Raw genomic sequence first — 21,796 nt, 5'->3', positions numbered from 1 at the left:
CGCCCCAATGGAAGGATCTTCTAAGGCTGAAGAGTATGTACAGATGAACTCTGTCCCCCCGCCTCCACACCCCAAATTCATATGTTGGAAGTTCAGACGCTCATCACTTCACAATGTGACCGTATTTGTTGATATGATCTTAAGGAGGTCACTAAGGCAAAATGAAGTCATGGTGGTGAGCCCTAATCCAGTATGACTGGTATCCTCATGCAGAGAGGAAATGTGGACACAGACACATACAGAAGACCATGTGAAGACACCGGGAGAAGACAGCCATCCACAAGCCAAGGTGAGAGGCTACAGAAGAAATCAACCCTACTGACGCTTCTACCTCATACTTCCGGCTTCTGGAACTGTGAGAATATAAGGTTCTGTTTATGCCAGCTGGTCTGTGGCACTTGGGGATGGCAGCCCCAACTGACCAAGGCATCAGACATCCCCAATGACTCAGCGGATCCACTTCTAATACAAACCAACTGAAACATATGCTTTTATCATTTGAAGACATGTTTAAATAATATTCAGAACATCCCTTTCTGCAGAGCCGTCTCAAACTAGAAACTACCCAAATGCCTGTGAACCGCGGAATACATAAGGAAATTGTGATATGATCACATGCTGAACAGTTTAGAGCAGCGAGAATAAACAACCTAAAACTTCAGACAACTATGTGGACAAATTTCAAGGATAATGTTGAATGAAAGAGGTCAGACACAAAGAGCACGTAATGAATGATTCTATTTATACAATGAGCAAAAACAGATGCTGCTGTTCTTTACTATCAGTATTTAGAGGAGAGCTCACCCTCCGGGGAGGTGGGAAGCAACTGGAAGGAAGCAGCCCGGAGGGCTTCTCGGATAGTAGTCATCTTCTATTTCTTGGTGTGGGTGCTATTTCGTGGGTGTGCTCCATTTGTGAAAATTCAGTGACCTATACAGTTAAAAAACGTATATGTGTGTATGTAAAGTTACATATATACATATGTGTGTGTAGTGTGTATACACACACATATATAATTCAATGAAAATGTTTTAAGGCATTTCTTAAAAAACAATTTTATTTATTTATTTGACAGAGAGAGACACAGTGAGAGAGGGAACACAAGCAGGGGGAGTAGGAGAGGGAGAAGCAGGCTTCCCGTGGAGCAGGGAGCCTGATGTGGGGCTCGATCCCAGGACCCTGGGATCATGACCCAAGCTGAAGGTAGATGCTTAACGACTGAGCCACCCAGGTGCTCCTCAATGGAAATGTTTTAGAAGGAGGTTTTCTATTAAGGAAGCTGGGCACGAGTCCATGACAGCCTAACCTGCCTCTATGTGCTTTGGGGGTAGAGGAGAGAGAAGAAGGGCTGCTTCCTGATCCCAAGTCATGCAAGGAGTCTTCAAGAGAACTCTTAACCTGGCGTGTGTCTCTGGGGGACGAAGTGAGACATCTAACAAGCCAGTGCCTGTGGCTTGCTCACTGCTCTGGGGACAGACCAAACAAAAGATTCTGATGCTCAGGACAGTCTGCCCTTGTTTCTCAGGGCAAGGACTGCAGAATCATTTCCCAGGGGCCAAATCTGGGCCATCCTGCAGGAGAGAGCTGGTGTGGAGGAGCTAAGACCTCTCCAAAATGGCACTTAAAAGGTGAAAACACCACTCCAGCTGAAAGGCTGATGCACTGCTGAAATGCTGTTGGCTGAAGAAAAATAGACTTGTGGAAGAACATTGATGCATTTTCTCTTGTCAAGGGAACTCCGAGTGAGCCGTCCCCAGCAGTGGGGATGGGGGGGCGGGGCACTGGTGTCCAAAGAAGCCCTAAGAACCTATCAAAGACCAAACACCTGCCAGGCCTCCAGAGTGAGAGTGGGCTCCTACCAGTATCTGTCAAATAAGAGCACTCCTGAGCCACGTGCTCCCCTCACCTGGCTCTCATCAGGGAAAGGCTAGAGACCCCTCGGCAGCAAGGGAAGGGGTTCTATGGGACGCCAGGCAGAGGAACGTGGCCTGTTTTCCCATGTTCACACTGAGAGAAAAACCATTACAATGTGAACTTGAAATCATGTCCGCCATCAGGCCCATGGGAAGCTGGGGTCCAGAGAAAGACAGTTAAAATCACAGAGGAATTTTCAAGGGGTTATACATTGATCTTATACTCACAAAATGTACACCCAGCGAATCCACTTGTCTCCCAGTACTATACATCATTCTTGGGCTAGATCAACCCCACTTCTTCACTAGAGTACACCAGTGTTCAGCAGAAGTAGGAGTAGGGGTGGGGTGGGGGAATTGATACAGCCCTGAAATGTTTCACTCATCAGATCAGAAGACCTGATGTCATTAATCAAAACACGGATGCACGAGAAAGAGCAGGCTGGGGGCAGAGGCAGTATGTGAGTTCAACTTGGATGTGCTGTGTTGGTGGTGCCTCAGGGGTATTAAGGGAAAGACCTTCCTTGGGTACCTGGGAATGATGGAAGGAAGTTTAGAAGCACTAGTTCCGATTAGAATAATCGATGTATAGACTCAGCTCATATCTGAGTCATGGGTAGATGTGGTTTCCCAAGGAGAATATTTGGAACTTTATTTTATGAGGAGTGAAGACTAGAATAGCTTGTAAAGACAGTGACGTAGGTAAGAAAGGAAGAGTGATTTTCCTGAAGCAGAAGCAAGAAAGAGTGCCCTGAAGAGAAATGGGACCAACAGCAGCAGAATTCTACAGATGCAGAAAAGAGACACTGGGAAGTATTCATTGAACACCAGAGGACTCCAGTGATCTTAGAGTGGTCATCTTCTGAAAAGAAGGTGGAGACCAAGCCAGAAAACAGAGAACTATGGAACCAATGGGACATGAGAACATCTAGACAATCCATAGACTATTCTAGAAATCTGGTGACACGAGAAAGGAGGGCAAAAGTTGAAACACAGAAGAGGTTAAAGGGAATGAATTCTTACTTCTTGTGTGCCATGGACTTCTTTTTAACATATGCCACACTAAGAAAGAGAGAATCACCATTAAAATTAGAATTGTAAGTCGTAAGTCGGTCTGAAGGCTTTTTTTTTCTTAAAATATTTTACTTATTTATTTGACAGAGAGATCACAAGTACACAGAGAGGCAGGCAGAGGGAGAGGGGGAAGCAGACTCCCCGCTGAGCAGACAGCCTGATGTGGGGCTCGATCCCAGGACCCTGAGAGCATGACCTGAGCCAAAGGTAGAGGCTCAACCCACGGAGCCACTCAGATGCCCCGGCCTGATGGCTCTTGGTGGAAGCTGTAGCATGGGGAAAGATGGTTAAAATCACAGAGGAATTTTCAAGGCGTTATAAATTCATAATTATCTGGCAGTCTAGGGAAGCCTATGGATTCCTTCTCAAGAATCTATTTAAATGCAAAAAGGAAAATATAGAAGATTACAAAATAAATAACTTATATTGAAAAACAGCTACCAAAATAGTTTTAAAAAGTTGTGGGTAGAACAATACATGTCTTTTTTTTTTTTTAATCAAGGCATTCAAGAATAGGATTTATTGGGAAAAATAATAACTTTTATAATTTGACAGTAGTGATAAGTGCAAATGATGTTTCAAGAATTCAACAAGTCTTATGTGATTAAGAATTACTTGTGATTCTAGTGACAAATCACATAAACTGCTAAGAATATTGAGGTTTTATTATATTCATGATAGAAAGAAATGTTAAATTTCAGTAAAAAGTTGACTAAATAAAGTATGTCCTATATATAATATATATTCTGTACAATATTATCTACACATATATCTGAATTCTTCGGTCCCACTAAATTCTGTCCATGGTTCCCTTCCAGGTGGGAGGGATCCAGAAATCTTAGGTTCAGAACATTTAGCGAAGAGACAGAGGTGGTTTATTACTTTCATTTTTTTTTTTTTAAGATTTATTTATTTGAGAGAGAGCGAGCGAGAAATCTGTAAGCAGATTCCCATATGAGCGTGGAGCCCAACACAGGCTTGATCTCAACACCCTGAGATCATGATGAGTCAAAATCAAGAGTCAATGCTCAACTGACTGAACCACCCAGGTGCCTCTTGTTTTTAATTAAAGGACAGAAAAACTATTTTTGGAGACTGAAGCCTCAGAACCTTCCTCTGGCAGTATGACAGTATAAGGCAATAGTATAGGAGTAGACTTTGTAACTAGACTCCTTGAGTTTAAATCTTGGTCCTGTTGAACAGCTGTGTGACCTTAATTACACAAGTGATTTAGCCCTGTAACTTCTTTATGCCTCAGTTTCCTTATATGTAAAATGGGGATGACGGTGGTAACCTACCTCATAGGTTGTGAGGGTGAACTTTAGCTGTGATCCTCTTGACCACTGACACTCAATATCCCTAACCACAAGGGACACTTTCAGTTCTGTGAAGGTGCCACATTGTTGCTCAGACCATGAGTATACAGTGTTTTTCTGTCCGAAAGTCTCCCCTCACCTGTTCTTTACATTGCTGACTCCACCTCGTTCTGTGAGACTCAGCTTAAATACTACCTCCTCAGAAATGCTTTCCCAGAAACCCCTGCAGAAAGAGGCCTTCCGTCATTATTCTCTATGATGAGCTCCATAGTGGCTGGGCTTGTATCTGTCTTGATCCCCTCTACAGCCCTGTGCTTCTCACATAGTAAGCTCTTCATCAATCATCTTCAGACGAGCCACTGGATAGGGAGCAACTAACGAGACCTGGGCTATATTCGCACTTGTGAACAGTGCTTTGACTTTTGGTGTGGTGCGGATTTTATTAACACCATTCTCAGACTTGTTTTGGAGGTGCTGGAAAGCCAAACACACTGCCTACAGTAATATGTCTGCGAGGTAGCATTTAGTCTTTTTTCAAACTTTAGGAGGATTCCCCTCTCTGGTCTAGACCAAATAAAGCAACGCAGGAACGTCGAATTCTGGGCCATGCTAGGACTGTTCAGACTCCCGTCGTCCGTAGACTGCACAGGGGGAATCCACAGGCAATGCGGCTACAAAGCTGGTATCCATGATCATTTATTTCTAGGCAACACAAGTGATGGAAGAGACACTCAGCTAGCATTCAGGAACCTGACTTCTGATTCTGATTTTTCATGTTTAACTGGGTGATCTTAAGCAGGTCAACCTCTTGAAGCCTTAATTTTTTACATCCTATAAGGCAATTTAAAAAATGTCTGCTGTGGCAGAGACTGCAGCTACCAAGCAAAATCCATTTGTCCCTTCTCCCTGAACACAAGACTAGACGACAATCCCAAATTTCCCTCGAGGCTCATGTGGTTATGTGATTAAGCTCTCGCCAACAGAATGTAAGCACTTGTAACCTGTGTTTACTTGGCCAAGGCCCTTTACCTCCAGGTTGGAATGGCAGGGACCGGAGCAACCTCAAAAATGGCTTATCCAAGGTAGCAGAGCGGCTGTCAGTCTGGGTCCCTAAATGACTGTGTAAAATAGACATTCTCAGATCTGCAACCTTCGGCTAGGATTGTTAAATCAGACAGAATTAAGCCACTAGCTTTTCAGAATATATTTGTTACAGCAGCTCATGTATTTGTGACTAATATGCACATCCTATTTACTTCATAAAATTGTGTGTGAGACAGTAGTTCTAATGTATGGGAAAGACCTTTGAGAGTTTGTCATGATTATTTTTTCCTAGCCTTACTGAGATGTAGCTGTACGTTTAAGGATTACAATATAAGCAACACTGTACGTTTAAGGTATAAAATGTAACAATTTGATACACATATATATTGCAAATCGTCATTGGTATTAACAGAGAAAAGTGCATATTAGAGTGCCTGACACACAGTAGATATTTATTTGTTGAATGAATGAACATCTTGCGGATAAAAAGGCCGAGATTAAAAAAAAAATTCTTTTTGCACAACAGTATTGGCAAAATATTTGTTTGGCCAGGGAGAACCTTTCATTGATTCACCTGAGCTCATACAAGTAAAGCAAAACTAGATATAAGCTTCTTTCAAGAAGATTCTTGTTTTACTTTTTAATATTTTTTCCATCAAAATAAATTATAAAATATTAAATAACATTTTGAAAAAAGGAAAAGAGACCCTTAATCTCGCCATCCAAACACACTGCCTTCTAACTACATGCATGCCTATCTTTCATGATGTAAACCTGTTTCTTCTTCTCATTTTCAAAATAAATTTTCATTTGTCCTTGGTAAGGAAAGCACAGGCTTGGTAATTTTCCAGAAGTGATTCCAACAACAACAACAAAAACCACCTAATACTTCTAACAGTTCCAATTTAATTTTGCCAAGGGGTTCCATTCTTATTAAAAAGTATACCAGGGAGAGGAGGTGATTTTCCTAAGAAAGTATGTGGGGGTGTTAATTCTCACTACAATTAGGGTGATCAAGATTACAAATGTCACAATCGCTCCACTTGCGATTTAAGAGCTATCTTGAGGCCCTTACGAAAGTTACATGGAGGGCAAATGTGTGCATACGGACCTTTTTCAAGGATATACATGAATTCAACAAACATTTATTGAGTTCCCATGATATGTTAAGCAGAATGTGGACGATAAAACACAGGCTCTACCCTTGAAAAGGTTAAGGCAGGGATGAGAGACACGAAGACATACTGTGGTTAGTTACACAGTAACTACACAGTAAACTACACAGTAGTTCGGAGGAGGGGTGAGGCCAGGGGCAGCAGCTGGAGGAAATGAGACAGGAGATGGGGCTGGGAGTTAGGCAGGTGAAGGGGCAGAACGTGGTCCTGGCTCCTCAAGCACGTGGACCAGAATGAATGGAAGCAAGAAAAAGCACAATACTCATGGGAATGCAAGTTATTCTTCCCGCTAGACGTTAACAGAGCACACTGCTGGTGAATGGGTAAGAATGGAGAAGCAAGGGGAGGGCAGATCATGAGGCTGATCGTGGGTCAGCTTCCCTGGGGCAGTGATGGTGCTCGTTCAGGGCCACGGGGACAGCATCCGGCAAACGGGCGTTCCATCTGTATTTGTGGAATGAATTAACCCACATCATGCAACACAGCTGACCCATCACTGGTCACCGGGACTGGCCGCTGGTTACAAAGGAAGAGCACACACAGCTTCGAAGGACAGCCATTCCTTTCTCTCCGGACACTGCAGCCGTGACGGAGCCCTATGCCATGCTGGCTGAGCCACGTGACCCCCGCTTGCTGCTCGGCTCAGGGATGCCGCTTTACCTGTTGTGGTCCTGAACTGCTAAATGGCAGGGTCAGAAACACTGAACCCTAGTCTGAGACATGCCCCCTTACCTCTATTTCATTCTTTCATGGTATCCAGAATGCCGCACAGGTAGTCCCTCGGGACAAGCTTGCGAATGCAATGTGGATGTGCCACTTCCAATTCCTAATCCTACAGGCAGAGAATTGGGCTGGGTGGGGAGAGATGTGGGGGAGCTGGGCAGGGAAGGGGGCTAAGACAAAAGGCGGTACAGTCTTCTGTTCGTTTCTCCATCCTTGATTCTAGTCTTCTCTATGGTTCGAAACTACTTTTAGTTGCAACTGAGCCTCCGTGATGTAGAAGTAACAGAAGCCTTACCAGAAGTACCAGAAACCTTCCAGGGAGATTAATGGATTAATAACCCAGATCTAGCAATACTGAATAATTTGGAGGCAAAACAGATTTGACTCACAGCAGCCCAGCAGGGTGGCTTACTTTGGAAACATTCTGCCACCGCTCCGCTGGGCACACCACGAATGCACAGTGCAGGCTGACTGCATGGGGCGGGGGGAGCTCGTGGATTCAGCTGCTGAAGAGTGATGTGAAATTAAAGAGAGAATGAAATGTGTGATCTTATTTAATCACACCTGGTGCTTCAATTTCTCAATAACAGCACCCTGCTCCACTGTGTCAAACTGGTGTGTGTGTGTGTGTGACTTACAGCTAGAGGATGGATTTACTCTCTGATACCTGCCCATCCATTGCGAGGGATCTAATATGCAAATGACAAATGAGGTTTTCTCGTAAAGAATTTGAGAGTAATTATCCTTGGGCCTTGACTGGCATAACACTACTTTAACTGAGGGGTAAGCAGTGAAATGTCACCTCCTAAAAGAGGCCAAAACCTCAGGGTCCCAGGCTGGGGGTGGCTTGGGGAAGACGATGTATTTTAATACCCAAAGAACATTCCAGGTCCCACTCTTTTCCTGCCCTGATAGCTGAGTGTGTGATTTGTGTTGCTTCAGATTTCCAGGAGGGTGACAGGTACCAAGAAGAGAGCAAATGAGCCATTCCAGCTTATTTAGGAACGCATGTTCATGAGTTTAAAAGTTCATAGATTTGTATTGGAATCGGTACTTAGGGAGATGACCTCTTCCTCTCTGGCCCTTCACTAAGGTACTGCTACTTCAGGATTTTTGTGGATTTATACTGAGTATCCAACGTAATGTCTTTCTGTAGGGACCTGTGCGTGATTCCCGGGCTAGTCAGATACTTTATGGCAAGGAAGTCCTGAAGGATAGCAAGGTGCCTCCTCTAATATAAAAATGGTTACTGTAATTAAATGTTCCATGTTCTGCATTTTCCGGGGTGAAGGGGGGGTTGTCTACTACATGATTCTATTTAGCAGCAGAAAATAAATGCTGCTTAACACTGTCAGCTTTACATCACACTTGCAGTGAGGCAAATACAAAATGAGAACCAGACAATAGCTATTCTGATCCCTTCCAGGGAGTAACCAGCCAGGTTGGCCTGCAAACATGGACATCAGTGGTCCCCAAGAATGCCCTGCTAGTTTAGGGAAGACTTGTTTGAAAAGCTTGACTCAGTGAAAGAATTTACATAGGGAACACACGCATGGGCTGCCCAGAATTCTGACATACTCAAGTTTCTGAACATCAGGCTTTCAATGAATATTTTTAAAATAGTCTATTAAAAATAATTCTTTACTGCTGGAGACCCAGGTAACCGAGTCCTCTTGGTTTCTCTCTTGCTTGTGAAAAATCCCGAGTTGGTTAGCCATCTTGGGAGCACCTAGATCTGTTGCGATCTTCTGATCTCATCTGAAACCAGAGGCCTCTTGAAGGCAGAAAACCTGGCTCATTCATCTTTGTCGCTCATTTTCGAAGTATATGATGAAGTACCTCCATGCCATTGGTATTCAATAAACAGGTGTGAATTGGACCATTCATCATTGTAGGTCACATTATTCTGGAAAGTAATTAGTTATTTCCCAGGATCTGAGCAAACAATGGGTAAATGTCAGAGGAAGTGGATGTGGGAGGAGGGATGGCAGACAATCCAATGAAGTTATGTTGAAATTAATTCTTTGGTATTAGAAAAGATCTACGGAATGGACCCTTTATCATCATTCAATGAGAATCTATAAAAATAAAATGCTGATTCAGAATGAAGGCCCATCCGTTTTGCTATGTGGTATATTTCCTTGGCCTACTGAAAATCTTAAGGCGTCTTTAGTTCAAGGCCCCTACCTTTCATTGGCAGAGGGCAGGCAAGTCTGACCAGCAGGGGTGGGCCAGGGCAATATCCATGGGGTTTCATCAAGATTCTGACTTCTGTTCAAAAGACACATCTTCAACTTGAAAAGCTGTGAACATCAGGGATGTCTCTTAAGGTTGGCCAGATCTATGTTCAATTTTTTTTTTTAAAGATTTCATTTGTTTGAGATAAACAGAGAGAAGGCATGTGACACAAGCCGGGGGAGGGTCAGAGGGAGAGGGAGAAGCAGGCTCCCTGCTGAATGGGACTCCATCCCAGGATCCCAGCATCATAACCTGAGCTGAAGGTAGACACTTAAATAATGAGCCACCTTGTCACCTGTATGTTCAATTTTTAATATGTAGACCAAGAGTGACATATTTTGATCCGTTTAGAGTCTTTTAGATACCATATATTTATAAGCAAATCTATAATAATGTAACAGGTTATTAGCTATTCCCAGAGATACCTTGGCTCAAGAACAAGCTGGTCTGCTCTCTTCAGCCTCTTTTTAGTAGATAATACAATGGATACGACTGTTCCCTCTCTACTTTTTAACCCCTGCAGAACTTGCCCTAACTTTAGCCTAACACCCAAATCCTGGTCATCATGGCTTACACAGCCCTGCAAAGTATGTTGCTCCCCCATCTTGGGTCACTACCCATCTTCCTGACTATGACTTTATGCTAATTACTTTAGTTTGCCAAGTTATTCCCAGCCTCTGGGCTCTTCCTGCTGGATTGGACTCTATTGTACTACAGTTCTCCTGGTTTCTTTGCTTAACTTGTTTATTAATTGGGGTTCCTATTATTGGTCACTTAAGAAATCCTTCCCCTAGTGCCAGTCTGGGTTCCCTCCTTTCCACTATTATACAGTAACTTCTTTCCAACTGTCACTTAATAGTTTTTCATGCAGGGGCACCTGGGTGGCTCAGTCATTGGGTGTCTCTGCCTTAGGCTTGGGTCATGATCCAAGGTCCTGGGATCAAGCCCCACACAGGGCTCCCTGCTCAGCAGGAAGCCTGCTTTCCCCTCTCCCACTACCCCCTGCTTGTATTCCGTCTCTCGCCATCTCTCTCTCTCCATCAAATAAATAAATAAAATCTCAAAAAAATAGTTTTTCATGCAATTCTTTAATGTCCATGTTCCATTCTACATTTTAAGTGTCATGACAGCAGTGAAAAGATGTCTTATTCATTGCTGTATCTTTAGCACCTGGCCCAGCACCCAATAGGTGCTCAATAAATATTTGGTGAATGATTGGATGTATCTTTCAGCTTGAGTTGACTGTAGATTTGAAGCATCAGGCATTGTGATGTACTGGACAGTGAGCAGACTGGACTCTGTTCAGCTTCTGTCTTTAACAACAAGAGGGATAAGTCACTCTTGGTGTTTTCCATTTGACTCTTCTTTCCATTTTGTTTTTGACGTTTGTCTATATGTCACAATAAGCCGTGGCTACTCGGGTTTGCATTCCATTGTACAGCTGCACGAATTTATTAACCATAACTGTAGGTAGATATTGAGCTTGTTTCCACGCTTTGGCTATTACTTGTCTTTTCCTGTGGGCTGACTCACTTACTCTGACATCTAGGGGAATGGTCCTTCCCATGCAGGGTGGGGATCTGAAGCCAACTGCGTCTCCAGGAGGTAGAGGGACTCACTGATAAGGAACAGTGTGGAACATGCAGTGGGGGGAAGAAATGCACACAGCTCAACCCGCAATCCCAGTGAAGGCGGGACTTTTTCTCTAACCCATTTGTCACTAGTGTGGCCATTCCTAAAAAAAAAAATAGGAAAAACATCCCAGAGATAGGCAGGATGCTGCCTCAACTCCTGTCAGTTCTATCCAACTCAGATGGACAGACATTTCATGTGACATAATAGAGGAAGCCATGCTCAGTACAGAGAAGACTGGGCAGGGGAAGTGAGCCCAAGATATGAAGAGGTGGGTCTTGATGGAAGAACTCCCCGATGTGGAAGAAATGCTGAGTAAGGCAAAATTCTACCATTGGGTCTCTACATAAGGCTGGCTCCTCTCCATGGTCCTCTGGCTGGAAAACAGGACTTAGTATCTAGAGACATACCACGCAGTCCTCAAGGCACAGGGGCCTGGGGATGCAGAGAAGTCACCTACGGCACCACTGAAGAGTGAGCCATCAAACAGGTCCCAACCCAGAACACAAAGTGTTCCACAATACAAATTATAAACATAATATGAACATCAGGAACTAAATATATGCATAAAAGAGAAAAAGATAGCATCCTTGAGAAAAGATTTGCCACAAGACAAAGACAAAAGTTTAATAGTAACTACTTTGTATTCTCAAAGTAATTACTCAACACTCCAAGTTGCTATAAGAGAGGTAATGAGGCAACAAACAGAGATAAAAAAGGGATTTTATGAAAAGAATACAAAGCAACCAAATAATTCCATTGCAGAACTTAAAACTGCATGAACAGCAGTAAAGAGCAGAATCACTCCTGAATTAAATGGAATTAGATTAGTGAAATAGGACAGTGGTTCTCAAACCTAGCTAAAGAAGGGGGGGAAGGACACTTAAAATATAATTCCTAGGGTGAAATAGAGCCGATTTTGAGTCAGTGGGCCTTGGGTGAAGCTATGAAACCTATAATTACAAAAAGTCCCTGAAGTGGATCCGAAACTCAATCTGATTCAGAAACTATTAAGGTGAGTGCAAATTGAAGACAATCACCCAGAGTTCAGAAGGAAAAAACAAAATCCGAGTGGAATGAAGAAAGAGAAACAGATGGACTAGAATCATAGGACAGAGTGTCTGTAGCAGATGCCTAATGCGAGTAAATGAGGAAGCAGTCAGAACCAATGCAACAGAACCAACCTCAAAATTGCATATTGAAGGGCACCTGGGTGGCTCAGTGAGTTAAGTGTCCGACTCCTGACTTTGGCTCAGGTCATGGTCTCAGGGGTTGTGAGACTGAGCCCTGATGTCAGGCTCCACGCTGGGCATGGACTGCTTAAGATTCCCCTTCCTCTTTCCCCTTTGTCCCTCTCCCTTGCGAAGAAGAAGTCGAAGAAGAAGAAGAGGGGGAGGGGGAGGGAGACGGGGAGAAGAAGAAGAGAAAGAGGGGGAGGGGGAGGGGGAGAAGAAGAAAGGTATATTGAAGGAAATTTCCCTGAAACGAAAAAAATATGTCCAGTTTAAAAGGCTTTCACTGTGGACTTCATGAAAATATTTTGATCCACTGCATATTAAGTCTAAAAAGAGTCTTTCCCAAATCCAGGAAAAAGAAATAAATCCCATATAAAAGAAAAAGATGTCGGGGGAATTTGTCTATGTAGTTTACAGGGATGATGCTTAGGCTATGATTCCTCAATTTTATTATCTGCCCAAGCTGCTGTCAGTGCCAAGTGAAAGGAGCAAGAAGACATTTTTGGCTGGGAAAGGGTTCTAGAACACTGATGCTCTCTATGGTAACAGATTAACCAGAGGCACGGAAACGGGCAATGCAGACCCTGCTAAATAGCACTATTCCTATGAAGAATGTAAACACTGTCGTTCTTGAAACAAGAGGTCCAATCCATGAGAATCAATGATTTAGCTACTGCAGACTGGGATAACAGTCTCAGAGAATAGCAGAAACTGGGTGGTTGGGGTACAGTGCCTGCGGAGCTGGAGGAAAGAGCCCCTGGTCATCTTCCATTTGTGTACAGTGGTGTGTCAACAGAGACTGCTTCATTCTTGACAGTAATAACTTGAGAAACACAGGTTTAGAATGTGGGTTTTAAACATCACTGTTATTTAAACATTCATCAGAAACTATCAGAGGGACTTAGGACCATAGCTTCCAAATCCCTGGAGTGTGACGGGGAAGAGGAAATGAACCAAAGAAAACCGCAGATCACAGAGCAAAACTGGCCTCCACTTTAAAAAAAAAAAAAAAAAAGAGGAGGGAAACAAAGGATAACAACAACAACAACAACGGAAAGTCCAATGTAAACTAAGACAACATAAGAAATAACCAAATAATCGGTTTTCATAAATATACATGTTTACGAAAGTCTGAAAGTATTCGCACCAAAATGTTGATGGTCATTTCTGCCTGGTGGGTTTAGAGCAACTTTTAAAAAATTTTTGTATAACTGAATTTAAAAAAAAATTCTGGCGATGATTACAAATTACGTATGTGATTGAAAATAAAACATAAACCTAAAATTCCTCTTCGTTCATGAATGAGCACTGATCACGAAGCCACTCATTAAAGCTAGAAATGACCGGCATAGCGGCAATGGCTGAGATTGGCATTTGCTGTGATTATGCAACTTGTTCCACTAATTTGACTCATTTCCCCAAACAGGATGCACAGGTGGTGTTCATTTATTTAGTCACAACACTAATTACTCTTTACAATGGTGCTCTTCTCTGGGTTTCTCAACATAACCGCCACGGTACAAAAGCGTCCTTGAATGATTGCCTGAGCGAGCGTGTGCGTGCAGAAGATGGGGGGACCCTGGCTTACAGCCCACTGAGTCTGGGTCCTCTGCCCTATGAGGGCTCAGAGGCGACATTCCCGTCCCTTACCACCATACACTTTTATCTACGCTGTGGTCTCAGCCACAGAGAGCAAACTCCAGCCATACTGAGCACGGATTTTCTTAAATCTTGCTGCCATGCCTGGAGCTCTCTGCCATCTCAGGGTGAGTCAGGGGCCCCTCTAAGGTCCGTGATGTCCTCTGCTTACCATCTTCTTTATCTCATGTTGTATGGTGACTGCTTATTCAACTGCTTTGCAAAGGAAATGTCTGTCTCCAGAGGAAAAGCTGGGATGCCTGCTGGTCAGGAATGTATAGTATTTGCCTCCCAGCACGAGCACGGTGCCCAAAAAGGAGACAGTAGTCAGTAGACAGTCATGCACGGAAGGGTACTTTCAGAGCGGACCGACCTCAGCTCCCACCCTTTTCTCCCCCTTTCTCGGTGGGAGCAATCAGAGGGTCCAAGAGGCAGCGTTTTCCACAGCAGCTTGCCCCCTGCGCTTCTGAGCTCTGCAGAGCCACCGTGTCCCTGTGCACAGAGATATTCCTCCAAGAAGTTGGCAGGAGCTAAATAGCATGTTCTCTGTGCTCTGTGGCTCCAACCTCATTGAGAATCGCAACTAGCTTGTGCTTTCTTCTCGTGTACCTCCTACACGAAGCCCCACTGGAAAGACGCCGATGCCGGGCCTCTTCGGTATTCTGTACCACGACCATGAAACGTGTCACTACTCAAAGAGGAGGGACATTGACAAATTCCAAGGCTGGGGTCAAATATTCCCAAACTGAAGGATCACCTTGCTTGTGCCTATTTTTAGAATATGAGCAAGCAACCATTCTTTTGCTTTACGAGTTTACAAATGAAGCTCAAAAAAGTGCTGTCCTATTTTCAGGCCAGGCCGGGAGAGTATTAAATAAGGTAGGACTTGATTTCGAGTAACTAAAGCACGAGAGTCATGAGGCGCTCAAGAGACTCTGAAGGACTGGGGCTTGTGTACTTGATTCTACTCCCACCTCGTCTCTGATGACCGGTCCTCCTGTCTCTACTGTGTAACAACCTCCCCTCCAGTCACACCGTAACCAGCATGCAAATAGCCCAACGTCATGCCTCAGGTGTGTGCCCCATCCCTTCATTCCCACCTCGAAGACTGACAGTCACCTTTCAAGATGCTCAAAGGTCAACTCTTTTGCAAAGCACTAATTATTTTACCCATAGTTAGAAACAGAATCTCAATACTGGGACAGCTATTAGAACTATATCATTGTGTTAGAATTTATCTATTTATACATCTCCATTTACGTACTTATTCAACAGCTACATACTGAGCGTGAAGCAGGGGTCAATGAGCTCCAGGAAGACCTGGTCTCTGTCCTTCACCCATATGGCCCTAGACCTCAGCACTGCACTTGGCATAGCTTATGCACACAGTATCTCCTTGGTGCATTTCTTTGAAATGCAGGGATGACTGTGCTTGTCACAGAGAGGTGAGTGCCTTCATATCTAAGATACATAGAGGAGATGTCTCAATTTCTTTCTTTGTTATTTTTTTTTAAAGGTTTTTATTTATTTATTTGACAGACAGATTCACAGGTAGGCAGAGAGGCAGGCAGAGAGAGAGGAGGAAGCAGGCTCCCCACTGAGCAGGGAGCCCAATGCGGGGCTCGATCCCAGGACCTTGGGATCTTGACCTGAGCTGAAGGCAGCGGCTTAACCCACTGAGCCACCCAGGTGCCCCAATTTCTTTCTTTTTTAAACAGATTACTATCAGAAAGTCTTCTCTGATCTGAATCATATCTCCTATAATTCAAGCCACCTCCTGATTCCCCCTTGCTTTGAAATTATAAAATGTTGTTCTTCATTCTTCACATATGTGAAAATTATTCTAAACTTTTCTCAGCTGGTCCCAACGTCCCAAAAATGTGGTGCTGAGAATCTCAGTTATCTTTATTCTTTTCACAGAGGCCAGTTTTCAAGGCTAGACCTCTTTTTATTTTTATATACTTTAAAGATTAATTTATTTGAGAGAGAGAGAGTGTGTGTGTGTGCAAGTGGTGGGGGGGGCAGAGGGAGAGGGAGACAAGCAGACTCCCCGCAGATCGTGGAGCCCAATGCAGGGCTCAATTTCAAGACCCTGAGATCATGACCTAAGCTTAAACCAAGAGTCAGACGCTCAACTGACTGAGCCACCCAGGTGTCCCAAACTTTTTTTTTTTAAAGATTTTATTTAGTTCTTTGAGAGAGAGAGAGTGAGCACGAGCAGGGAGGAGGGGCAGAGGGAGAAGCTGTCTCCCCACTGAGCAGAGAGCCCGATGCATGGCTCCATCCCAGGACCCTGAGATCATGACCTGAGTCAAAGGCAGACACTTAACTGACAGAGCCACCCAGCCACCCCATCTTCGGCTCTTTTTAAAATATTTTCTCCTTGGACTGTTGAACATCTTTGCATCCCGTTGCAATTAGGGGGCCAGAAGCTTGGGGGGGGGGCCCGAGGTTGGTTTTCTAAGTAATGGTCTTCCTGCACTACGTGGGGGGCTGGCTGCAAAGCTACTCTGTCCTAAGTGCCAAAAATAACATCAAATAGTGTCTGACAAAAGATTTTTAGGAACTGCCACCTCACACCTAGCGTGTTAAGTGAACTGTGCATCCCCAAAACGCACACAGGAAGTTCTCACCCCCCGTAAATCAGAATGTGATCTGACTTGGTGCCGTAGATGTAATTAGTTAAGATGAGATCAAACTGGAATAGCGTGGTCCCCAATTGAATATGACAAGTGTCCTTACGAAAATGGGGACTCTGGGGGCACACGTGCACGCGCGCGCAGACACACACACACACTAGAATGCTGCATGAAGACTGGAATTATGCAGCCATATGTAGCCCAGAAGCTGGGAGAGAGGCCTGAAACAGACCCTCCCTGATGCCCTCACATGGAACATGGCCCAGCTGACCCCTTGATCTGCTGCCACCAGCCTTCAGAACTGTGAGCTGACACATCTCTGTTGTTCCAAGCTATCCAGTCAGTGGCACTATGTTATGGTGGCCTTAGTGAATGAACACATGGCAATACGCTAAATGCTTCCTCACTTTATCTTGCTTTCTGGGAGGCAGAAGCAAGCCAGCTTCCCTTCAAAGTCTGTGCTGAGTCACGCTATCTACTAGGTTGGGGAATGATTAGACATTTGACATTGTCTCTCCACAATGAACCAGAGGACACCAGGAAAGCAACAGGAGGGTACCTGCATGTATCCCTTTACTCCTAAAAACCACCTTGTGATGTAAGTAGACTGTTATTTATTCTGTGTTACAAAGCAGATTTACCAAGATCAGTCATCTGCTGACAATCCTACAACCAGAGAGTGACAATACAGACTTCTGAATCCAGGTGGCTCTGATACTATACCAGGATTTTCCTTCAGGGGAAGGTAATTAAGTGTCAGGCTAGGTTACCAAAGGAAGCTGACTGCTGTCAGCTTCCTGAATGCATAAAAACAGGTGCATTGTTTTCCTTTATGGACAGGCTGTGCATGGTTTTACCTGAAGTCCGAAGCATGGACAAGTGATCTTTCAAAGTTCCTTTTGGGTCTGTGGTTTTTATGATTACAGAACAGTCTCCATGAATGGAGGAGGAAAGAGCCTCATGCTTCAGAAATTTTATCCATGTAGTCCTCATTTTAAATGCTCAGCTCGCTAGATGAAGGGGACAAGATTATGCAACCAAGCAGGGCCCTCATAATTGCTGGCTTTGGGCCAGTAATCCATGAAACTTTGCCATTTCTGCTTTTCTAGCTCAGTGAGCATCCCTTCCCTGCCCTGGGTCCCCAGGTACTAAGTGTCTGTAATCCCTTCGAGGCCAGGAGACCAAGCATGCTGTCTTGACATTCTCTCTCTCTTTTTTTTTTTTTTTTAGATATTATTAATTTATTTGACAGAGAGAGAGAGATCACAAGCAAGCAGAGAGGCAGGCAGAGAGAGAGGAGGAAGCAGGCTCCCTGCCAAGCAGAGAGCCCGATGCGGAACTTGATCCCAGGACCCTGAGAACATGACCTGAGCCGAAGGCAGAGGCTTAACCCACTGAGCCAGCCAGGAGCCCTTGACATTCTTTCCTTAACCTTATTTCACCTTCCAGTCACCTACTACAGGGAAGGCAATAAAACTATCATTCTCTTAATAACATACTGCCTATGGAAAGACAGGAAACTTGGGACGTGAGATTCTAGATTTAAATGCGCTGGAATCACCAGGGCTTGCGGGTCACGTAGGAAACACTTGAAACAGCAAAGAACAATGGACTACTGACCTACAGATCAAAGAAAGCGAGTGACACTTCGAAGAATAAAGTCAAAAATTAGCGAGCAAAGTCGGTTGTCAGGAAGATACAAAGTCCTTCCCCATTTGAGGGGGGATCCCCTCAGGCAGAACTAGGTGAAGCTGACCATTAGCAGCCCAGCCTGTGTGAGCTAGTCGCCACTTCTGCACTTGCTGTTTAATTTGAATAATGCCTTGATTTGTCTTGATAATTCTACCTTATTCCTAAGACAATGAATTTATACTGACTCTGGATTCCAATACTGAAATGATGAAAAAGCTATTTTTTAAAGAAAAAAATGACCCTTGAAAAAGATATTTTCTCCTTAGAATGTTAAGATGTTGACGGTTTTTAAAAACTTTAAGAAATTGGGGGCGCCTGGGTGGCTCAAGTGGGTTAAGCCTCTGCTTTTGGCTCAGGTCATGATCTTGGGGTCCTGGGATCAAGCCCTGCATTGGGCTCTCGGCTCAGTGGGGAGCCTGCTTCCTCCTCTCTCTGCCTGCCCCTCTGCCTACTTGTGATCTCTGTCAAATAAATAAATAAAAACTTTAAAAAAACCCCCAAACTATAAGAAATTGGAAGGGAATCTGGCTCCCTTGGTTCTGGCTTTCACCTTTCCTTCTGTGATTTCTCCTTGGAGAAGCTTAGAGTCCATTGATCAAACACAGCAAATTAACTCCTGGTTAAGTATTTCATTGGGTTCTACCTCACAGACAGAAAGTCACTTCCCGCCGTGGGGTCTGGCCTCCCTGGGCTTAAAGGTGGCTCTGCTGTTTGGAAATCAGTGCGACAGCCCCAGCATCGCCCCTGATGCTGACACATTTATGGTTGCTTTTTAACATAAGCAACAAGAAGTCCTCCAAAATCCCGAAGCATTTTATTTTTATTTTTCAGATTTTATTCATTTAGGCAAACAGAGCAGGGGCAGAGGGGAGAAAGAGATTCTCAAGCAGACTCCCCTCTGAGCACAGAGTCCATAGCAGGGCTCGATCTCATGACCCTGAGATCATGACGGGAGGTGAAATCAAGAGCCGGACGCTAAACCCACGGAACCACCCAGGCTCCCCAACAGCATTTTAATAAACACTCTGGGCAATGTTGATCATATAAATATATTGACAATGATGCTCAATCTCACTGGGAGAATGAAGAACGAGAAGTCTTCATCTTTCAATCTTTAAGATTAAACAAATGCTTTTGGGTGCTCTCTGTCCAATTTCACCAAGTCCTCAATTAGAAAGGAAAGAAGGCGGGAAACGCACAAGCTGCCATTCTGCCCAGCAGACTTGGGAAGGAAAAAAGAGAATTCCCCCAAGTCCGTACGGGGCAGGCTGATTAAAACCAAGGCCTTCCTCCATCTCCTTTAAGAATACAAAACAAAACAGAACTTCGGGGTTTGCCCTGAATCCTTCAGCGCTCTCTGAGCCTTGAGGAGTCGTACTGGCCGAGCAGCCTCGTCGCCGTTTCTGCAGCGTGTGCAGCACAAGCCTGATGGAAGGATGCCTCAGTGATTCTGTTCTTGCTTTTCTGATGGGCCCCCGAGGGTGCTTCTGAGAAATTGTGCCTTGCTTCCCGCAGCCCTGATGGGACCCAGCTCCCTCCCTCCTTAAACTCAGCATGCGGAGATTGTGTCTTCTGGGGAGGTGGCCTGCAGCTCTCAGTCTCATTCCAGGCTTCTCCACCATATGTACCCCTCCCCCACCAACTGAGGTGTAATTGACATGTAACATATTAGCTTCAGGTGTGCAAAGTAAGGATTTGATACTTGTGTCCACCGCCAGATGAGCACCAGCACAAGTCTCCTTACCACCTGTCACCATACACAATTACATTTTTTTTTTCCTCATGTAGCTTATTGTTTCATCTGGCTATGGCGTGAAGAACCCAATAGCAGCCTAGACACAGATGAAATGGTGTTTTTGAATAAAAGAATGTGCTACCCAGGAGGCATAACGAGTATTTAATTTTCTGCCTGTGTTCGATAGACTGTGAGCTCCTCAAGGGCAGGGACCGTGTCTCATTTGTCTTTGTATTCTTGGTGACTAACGCACATTCATTTGTCCATTCATTTATTCAACAAATATTTACTGAGAGCCGGGGGTACAAGATGGGAAAGGCACAGCTTTCAACAAAGAACTAGACATTTCTTTTGCCCCACAGGCTGGAATGCCATGGAACAAATGTACTTTCTAATATATTACAAGATACACAAATACACACTCAAAATAAATAATAGGAAAGCTGAGCTATCTTACTTATGGAATCACTGAACGCCCAAGATGAATGGGACTTACTTCTAAAGATAAGCAAGACAATGCTAAGAAACAGCTGACCAGTCCTTGGTCTTAGGCTCTTCTCACCTTGAGCAAAGTGGTTCATTGAAGTTAAAATCCTACTGCACGTAGAAATTTCCATTTTGCTTTGTATCCCTCCTGCCTTCAGAACATAATTTTTCATAATATAGATTTTTAATATTTTAATTTTCAAAAGTTCACATAATTCAAGGATCTCCAGACTATGGTTTAAATAAAGATTATGAACCAAATTCCTGCAGGAACCAGGATATAAAATAATTTAAGCAAGGGAAGCCAGGAGAAAGAATGGAGGTCAGAATAGAGCAAACCAAAACTCAAGCTCTTGTCTGGTTATCTACTCCAAATTTATGGCTAAAGGCAATTATTTTATTTAGCTTATGCTTTTGTGGGTCCAGAATGCATGAAGGGCTCAGCTGGGTGATTGGTCTCTTATCCATGTGCTGTCCCCTCAGGATGGATGATCTGCTTCCAAGGTGGTTCCTTAATCATGTGTCTGGCACTTTGATGCTCCTCGACCTTCTATGCTTGTCCATATGTGTCTCTTCTTCAAGGGCCTCTTCAAGTGGCTTGGGCTTCTGACAGCGTGGGGGTCTCAGGCTAGTTGTGTGTGATCTATGGCGGCTCATTTCCCTGAACTGGTGTTTCAAGAAACAGGAAGTAAATGCTGCCAGTTTCTTAACTCCTGGGTCCAAAAACTGTCACAGTATTACCTCTGCCAAATTTTACTGGTCAAAGCAGTCATTAACCCTTCCCAGATTCAAGGGGAGGATACCCAGACCACACATGTCAATAGGAAGAGTGTTAAAGAATTTATAAACATCTTTCATATGCCCTAGTCTGTTGTGGAGAGTAGCTACCAAGATATCAGGTCGTTGCATTGTGGGACTGTAGCCCAGTATGAGATATTAGGAATATTTAACAAAGAAGATGGAAATTTAAATTTAAAAATGTGCAATCTCCTGATTTTTTAAAGAAGATTTTATTTACTTGAGAGAGAGACAGACAGATGGACAGAAAGAGCACAAGCTGGAGGAGGGGCAGAGGGAGAGAGAGAAGCAGACTCCCCACTGAGCAGGGAGCCTACCACGGGGCTCGATCCTGGGACCCCAAGATCATGACCAGAGCTGATATCAAGAGCTGGTTGCTTAACTGACTGAACCATCCAGTCTCCTACAATCCTACAATCTCCTGACTTTTCTATTCTGTTCTTTCTTCTTCTTCTTCT

General features: G+C 44.0%; 1 protein-coding gene across 7 annotated transcripts in view; it reads right to left on the bottom strand.

The window, feature by feature from the left end:
* SAMD12 (sterile alpha motif domain containing 12) overlaps nucleotides 1–21,796 on the bottom strand; it is a 390,950-nt gene that overhangs the window by 111,003 nt on the left and 258,151 nt on the right. Inside the window, exon 6 of one of the 7 annotated variants that reach the window (XM_047728618.1) lies at nucleotides 10,597–10,796. The exons of the other annotated variants lie outside the window; for them this stretch is intronic. Within the exon in view, the coding sequence (XP_047584574.1) occupies nucleotides 10,786–10,796 (11 nt within the window). The 3' untranslated portion in view covers nucleotides 10,597–10,785. Of the gene's footprint in view, nucleotides 1–10,596; nucleotides 10,797–21,796 lie in introns of those variants that run through there. 7 annotated transcript variants of the gene reach the window in all.

Source organism: Lutra lutra, chromosome 4 (assembly GCF_902655055.1).
Source record: "Lutra lutra chromosome 4, mLutLut1.2, whole genome shotgun sequence".
Lineage (NCBI taxonomy): Eukaryota > Metazoa > Chordata > Mammalia > Carnivora > Mustelidae > Lutra > Lutra lutra.
The sequence above is the reverse complement of the archived record's forward strand: the minus strand, read 5'-3'. Positions and strand labels throughout refer to the sequence as shown.